The sequence below is a fragment of the Pristiophorus japonicus genome, chromosome 3 (assembly GCF_044704955.1).
Source record: "Pristiophorus japonicus isolate sPriJap1 chromosome 3, sPriJap1.hap1, whole genome shotgun sequence".
Lineage (NCBI taxonomy): Eukaryota > Metazoa > Chordata > Chondrichthyes > Pristiophoridae > Pristiophorus > Pristiophorus japonicus.
In genome coordinates, this window is record NC_091979.1 from 220,205,019 (window position 1) to 220,212,361 (window position 7,343).

The window sequence follows — 7,343 nt, forward strand, 5'->3', positions numbered from 1 at the left end:
TAGCAAGAGAAGAATTCCCAGTTCAGTCTTCAAACCTCTTGGTTACTTCCTATATTTGTTTTGCGGCTTAAAACCCAGGGTTACAGACACATTGAATGCGCATTAGAGGTGATCAGATCGCCGTTCTTTTTGCTGAAACCATTCTGACACGCTCTTCACAACCAAGGAGAAGATTCCTTCTCTCTCCAACCCCCCTCAATTCCCTTAATTAATTCCCTGCCTTTTATCCTTCCAGACTGGGAGTCTTTAACTGCCTTTACAAATTTCCTAAAGGTATACCACCTTGCCTTGGTCATTCTGACATTTTATACAATGTACTCCTATAGCGGATATAGAGCTCTTAACAGCCTGTGGCTCCGTGTTCTGGACTTCCCCACCTGAGGAAAGAATTTCTCATTATCTACCCTGCCAGAAGTGGGATTTTGGCAGAAAGGCCAAATCTGTACTACTTTCAATTTAGTATACTGTATTCACTGCTCACGATGGGGTCTCCTCTACATTGGGGAGACCAAACACAGATCGGGTGCTCGCTTTGCTGAACACCTCCGTTCAGTCTGCAAGTGTGACCCCAAGCTTCCACATTAATTCTCCGCCCCACTCACACTCTGCCCTCTCCGTCCTCGGCCTCCGACACTGTTCTAATGAAGCTCAATGGTAGCTCGAGGAACAGCACCTCATCTTTTGGTTAGGCACTTTACAACCGGGTGGATGCGGGAGGATGTTTCCCCCGGGCTGGAGGGTCGAGAGCCGGGGGTCACAGTCTCAGGATAGGGGATTTGGGACTGAGATGATGAGAAATTTCTTCGCTCGGAGGGTGGTGGATCTTTGGAGTTCTCTGCCCCAGAGGGCTGTGGAGGCTCAGCCATTGAATATGTTCAAGACCGAGATTGATAGATTTTTGGATATTAGGGGAATCAAGGAATACGGGGATAGTGCAGGTGTTGTGATAGAGTTGAGGTAGACGATCAGCCATGATCTTATTGAATGGCGGAGCAGGCTCGAGGGGCCAAATGGCCTACTCCTGCTTCTATTTCTTATGTTCTTATGTTCTTGTTCCCCTGGTCACTGTGGGTGGACATACTAAGTGTATTGATGAAGATCTCTTTTAAATATGTTTAAATATGGGTACAATTGAACTCCAAATACCCAACAGAACAAGGCCTCCCTCAGATACGTATGGGATCACCACACATCATGGGGTCACCACACATCTTGACGAGAGGAGTTCTCATAGGGTGAGGACATGATTTTAAACTGATTCTAAGTACAAATGGAAAGTGTGCGGTCATGACTTTGGCAGAAAAAAAATCCAAGAGCAAGTTATTATTTAAATGGAGAAAAATTGCAAAGTGCTGCAGTACAGCGGGACCTGGGGGTACTTGTGTATGAAACAAAAGGTTAGTATGCAGGTACAGCAAGTGATCAGGAAGGCCAATGGAATCTTGGCCTTTGTTGCAAAGGGGATGTGGTGTGGAGGCAGGGGGGTCTTGCTGCAGTTGTGCAGGGTGTCGGTGAGGCCACACCTGGCAGTTTTGGTTTCCATATTTACGAGGGGATGTTCTTGCTTTGGAGGCAGTTCGGAGAGGGTTCACTCGGTTGATTCTGGAGATGAGGGGGTTGACGTGGGGGGGGGGGCGGTGGGGAGGTTGGGCCTCTGCGCATTGGAGTTCGGGGGAATGAGAGGTGATCGTATCGAGGCGTGTAGGATTGTGAGGGGGCTTGGCGAGGTGGATGCAGAGAGGATGTTTCCACTGATGAGGGAGACTAGAACAGAGGGGCACGATCTTAGAATAAGGGGCCGCCCATTTAAAACTGAGATGTGGAGGAATTTCTTCTCGGAGGATTGTCGATCTGTGGAATTCGCTGCTTCAGAGAGCTGTGGAAGCTGGGACATTGAATAAATTTAAGACAGAGATAGACAGTTTCTTAACAGATAAGGGAATAAGGGGTTATGGGGCTCAGGCGGGGAAGTGGACTTGTGTCCATGATCGGATCAGCCATGATCGTATTAAATGGCTGAGCAGGCTCGAGGGGTCGTATGGCCGACTCCTGCTCCTATTTCTTATGTTCTTATGTACAATAAGTCACTTTAGTTCCTGCAACATCTTAACAATCACAGGTTGAAAGCATTAGTATTATCTTGGCAGTACTTTTCATATAATTCTACACAATTATTTTTTGATTAGCTTTTTTTTAAGAGCTCCAGTGACTCATAAGCAATGACCATCAGTTTCCCCAAAGGGTTGGTGTGATTTGGGGGACGTTCTGATGGTTCCAATTAAAACAAAGGGTCTTTCATCATTGAGTTGTATTCCAGTGTTATCCCATTGCCACCAATGATGAATAGCTGTGCCTTTCAAGCAATTATTGATTTGATACTGAGACAATCACTGAAGCAGTCAAGCCACCGCCACCCCCAGTCTCCGTGTCGGTATTAATCATGAGAAAGAAGAAGAATTGCGATTTTCCTTTGAAGTAAATTCGAAAAGAGAGGAGCAGAAGTAGCTATATCGTCACCAATCCCATTCAGAAAGAATGTTCATTCCTGAAGTTGGCTCCCATGAGTCATTTATCCTGTGGAGTTTTCTGAAAATCATTAAACAAACATGCTAAATCATCGAGCTTTGATTCCAATTTGCTCAGCTAAGTGTGTCTTCCACACTCTAATTGTTTCCCTTCCTCTCCTGAAGGCATTGACCATTGCTGGTGCAAGATTTAATTGATGCCGGCGATTGCTTGGTTGTGCAGTAAAGTTCTTTGTGCGTGTGTGTGGACAGTGTCACAAGGCTCTTCAACCAACAGCACCAGGAGCATTTCTCTCTTTGAATCGACGCTTATGGAAATGTTTTCGTTTGATTGCAAGAGGAACGACGTTAAATTTATACAGCACCCACAGGCCGTGAAAGTATGTTTCGCAGTCACTGAATCACATTTGTAGAGCGCTCACTGCTATGTTTATTCTCATTGGAACATAGGAGGTAGAGAGGAGACCTGATTGGGATGTACAAAATATTGAGGGGCCTGGACATAGTGGATAGGAAGGTCTATTTCCATTGGTGGAGGGTTCTATTACAAGGGGGCACAGTTTTAAGGTGGTTGGTGGAAGGTTTGGAGGGGATTTAAAAGTAGGGGGGGGGGGCTTCTTCATGCAGAGGGTTGTGGGGATCTGGAACTCGCTGCCTGAAAGAGTGGTGGATGCAGAAACCCTCACCATATCTGAAAGGTGCTTGGACGGGCACTTTAAGTGCCATAACCTGTAGGGTTACGGACCTAGAGCTGGTAATTGGAATTAGACTGGATAACCTCTTGTTGGCCAGCGCAGATATAATGATAAGTACTGCAGGGAATCAAATATGGCCAGGGTGATCTCCTGGACTAGTTTCGATCGCCTGGATGGGTCGGAGAGGAATTTTCCCAGATTTTTTTCTCCCTAAATTGGCCTAAGTTTTTATCTGGATTTTGCCTCTTCCAGGAGATCACATGGCTCCGGTTGGGGTGGAGTGTAGAATGTTTCAGTGTGAGGGGTGTCGCAGTTGTGTGGGGCTAGGTGCTCTTTACCTTTCCGCCATTGTTCATTGTTCATAGGTTTATCTATAACCTTCAGGGCTGCTGACCGAGGGCCGTGCGGCTCTTTGTCGGCCGGCGTGGACACGATGGGCCGAAATGGCCTCCTTCTGCGCTGTAAATTTCTATGTTTCTATGTTTTACACCCTTTCCTCTTCACTGGAATATATTTTTCTTGAGAATTATGAAATATCTCCTTAAATGTACACTGCTGCTCATCAACTATCCTACACTTTAATCTATTTTCCCAGTCCACTTTGCAATCTCTTTTATTTAAGCTTAGTACGCTGGTTTCAGATCCAGCTTTCTCGCCTTCCATCTGAATTTGAAATTCAACTATGCTGTGATCACTCCAAAAGGAACCTTTACTAGGAGATTGTTTATTAATCCTGTCTCATTACACAGGACCAGATCAAAGATAGCTTGCCCCCTGGTTGGCTCCGTTACATACTGCTCAAGGAACCTGTCCCTTATGCACCCAATTTGATTTGTCCAATCAATATGGAGGTTAAAATCACCCATGATTATTGCTGATCCCTTTTTACAAGCCCCCGCTATTTCTTGATTTATACTCCAACAGAGTTGCTACTGTTAGGGGGCCTATAGATGATGCAGTGACTTTTTCCCCTTATTATTCCTTATCTCCACCCAAACTGTTTCAACATCCTGATCATTTGAGCCAATATCGTTTCTTACTATTGCATTGATTCCATCCTTTATCAACAGAGCTACCCACCTCCATTCCTTTCTGTCTGTCCTTCCGAATTGTCAAATACCCCTGAATATTTAGTTCCAGTCCTGGTCACCTTTCTGGGCTATAGTGTCAGCTGTGGCTCAGTGAGTAGCACACTCGCCTCTGAGTCAGAAGGTTATGGGTTCATAGTACCACTCCAGGGACTTGAGTACATAAAATCTAGGCTGACACTCCAGTGCAGTGCTGAGGGAGCTCCGTTGCACTGTCAGAGGGGCCGTCTTTTGGATGAGGCATTAAACTGAGGTCCCGTCTGCTCTCTGGTGTCAAATTTAGTTTGATAATACTCCAGTGATGTGCCTTGGGATGTTTTGCTACATTAAAGGTGCTATATAAATGCAAGTTGTAGTTGTTGCAGTACATACCTGACTCTTTGCCTCCGACCTCCAACCAATTCCCCACCCATGTCAATAGGTTGCTTCTAATTCTCAGGTAAACGATCCCATGGCACTATTTTGAAGAAGAGCAGATGTCCTGGCCAATATTTATCCCTCAATCAACATAACAAAAATAGATTATCTGGTCATTATCATTTTGCTGCTTGTGAGGGCTTGCTGTGCACAAATTGGCTGCTGCGTTTACATAAGAAATAGGAGCAGGAGTAGGCCACACGGCCTCTTGAGCCTGCTCCGCCACTTAATATGATCATGGCATGGACTCAGGTCCACTTCCCTGCCCGCTCTCCATAACACCTTATCGTTTAAGAAACTGTCTATTTCTGTCTTAAATGCTTCCCATAACCCCCTATTCCCTTATCATTTAAGAAACTGTCTATTTCTGTCTTAGATTTATTCAATATCCCAGCTTCCACAGCTCTCTGAGGCAGCGAATTCCACATATCCACAACCCTCTGAGAGAAGAAATTTCTCCTCATCTCAGTTTTAAATGGGCGGCCCCTTATTCTAAGATTATGCCCTCTAGTTCTAGTCTCCCCTATCAGTGGAAACATCCTCTCTGCATCCACCTTGTCAAGCCCCCTCATAATCTTATACATTTTGATAAGATCACTTCTCATTCTTCTGAACTCCAATGAGTAGAGGCCCAACTTACTCAACCTTTCCTCATAAGTCAACCCCCTCATCTCTGGAATCAACCTAGTGAACCCTCTCTGAACTGCCTCCAAAGCAAGTATATCCTTTTGTAAATATGGAAACCAAAACTGCAAGCAGTATTCCAGGGATGGCCTCACCAATACCCTGTATAGATGTAGCAAGACTGCCCTGCTTTTATACTCCATCCCCTTTGCAATAAAGGCCAAGATTCCATTGGCCTTCCTGATCACTTGCTGTACCTGCATACTATCCTTTTGTGTTTCATGCACAAGTACCCCCAGGTCCCACTGTACTGCAGCACTTTGCAATCTTTCTCCATTTAAATAATAACTTGCTCTTTGATTTTTTTTTGCCAAAGAGCATGACCCCACACTTTCCAACATTATACTCCATCTGCCAAATTTTTGCCCACTCACTTATTAGTCTGTCTATGTCCTTTAGCAGATTTTTTTGTGTTCTCCTCACACATTGCTTTTCCCACATTACAACAGTGAATACACTTCAAAAAGTTTTTGGTTGGCTGTAAAGCACTTTGGGACGTCCGATGGTCATGAAAGGCGCTATATAAATGCAAATCTTTCTTTCTGTGCAATTTCCTTCAGGGTTTGTGTGTGAGGCAGAAACTGTCAACATTCAGGATTAGATTGGGCCGGTGAATGAAGGGAAGAAACAGGGCGGGAAAATGTGACTGGGACGAGCTGTCCTCTGGAAGAGAAACTGACAGAGTGGTTGAGCCCAATGGACCGGATTCCAGTATTTGCAGCGGATCAGACTGCAGCCCTCGGAGAAATGCCACCAGTCGGTCCAGGCCCCGCGCACCGTCACCAGCTCGACCCCCCCGGCATCAAGACTCGTCTCTCACCCATTGCCCGCACACCAGCCCCAGCCCCGCCCCCATCCAGTTACCGCGCACCGGACCCAGCCCCGCCCCCATCCACTGCCCGCTCACCGCACCCAGCCCCGCCCCCAGTCAAAGCCACGCCCCCATCCACTGCCCGCGCACAGGACCCAGCCCCGCCCCCATCCAGTTCCCGCGCACCGGTCCGAGCCCCGCCCCCAGCCAAAGCCACGCCCCCATCCACTGCCCGCGCACCGGACCCAGCCCCGCCCCCAGCCAAAGCCCCGCCCCAATCCACTGCCCGCGCATCGGAGCCGGCTCCTCTCCCGGTCCTCAAGTCCCGAGCATTGTGACTGGGATCCGAGTTGCTGACATCAGTGTGTGGGCGGAGCTGGCAGAAGGTCCCGATGTCGAAGAGCAAGTTGCAGGCCTGGGCTGTGAGTATCGTTTCCAGGCAGCACTGTCCCACCGCGGCACCTCCGCCCCTGCCCCCCCCCCCCCCCCCCCCCCCCCCACCCCCCCCACCTCCCTTGCCCCTGCCCCTGCCCCTGTCCCACCCACACAGCCCCCGCCTCCCCACTCCCCTCGCCCCGCCCCCCCCCGCCCCGCTCCCCCCCTGCCTCCCCACTCCCCCCCCCCCCCCTGCTCCCCACTTCCCCCCCCCGCTCCCTACTCTTCCCCCCCCCCCCCGCTCCCTACTCTTCCCCCCCCCCCCGCTCCCTACTCTTTCCCCCCCCCCCCCCCCCCCGCTCCCTACTCTTTCCCCCCCCCGCTCCCTACTCTTCCCCCCCCCCGCTCCCTACTCTCCCCCCCCCCCCCCCGCTCCCTACTCTTCCCCCCCCCCGCTCCCTACTCTTCCCCCCCCCCCGCTCCCTACTCTTCCCCCCCCCCCCCGCTCCCTACTCTTCCCCCCCCCCCCCCGCTCCCCCCCCCGCTCCCTACTCTTCCCCCCCCCCCCCCCGCTCCCCCCCCCCCGCTCCCTACTCTTCCCCCCCCCCCCCGCTCCCTACTCTTCCCCCCCCCCCCCCGCTCCCTACTCTTCCCCCCCCCCCCCCGCTCCCTACTCTTCCCCCCCCCCCCGCTCCCTACTCTTCCCCCCCCCCCGCTCCCTACTCTTCCCCCCCCCCGCTCCCTACTC

The 7,343-nt window shown here is 50.0% G+C and overlaps 1 protein-coding gene across 1 annotated transcript in view; it reads left to right on the forward strand.

Moving 5' to 3' along the window:
- Nucleotides 1–6,499: 6,499 nt before the first annotated feature.
- dna2 (DNA replication helicase/nuclease 2) overlaps nt 6,500–7,343 on the forward strand; it is a 123,546-nt gene continuing 122,702 nt past the window's right edge. Inside the window, exon 1 of the mRNA XM_070876291.1 lies at nt 6,500–6,642. Within this exon, the coding sequence (XP_070732392.1) occupies nt 6,613–6,642 (30 nt within the window). The 5' untranslated portion in view covers nt 6,500–6,612. The remainder of the gene's footprint in view (nt 6,643–7,343) is intronic.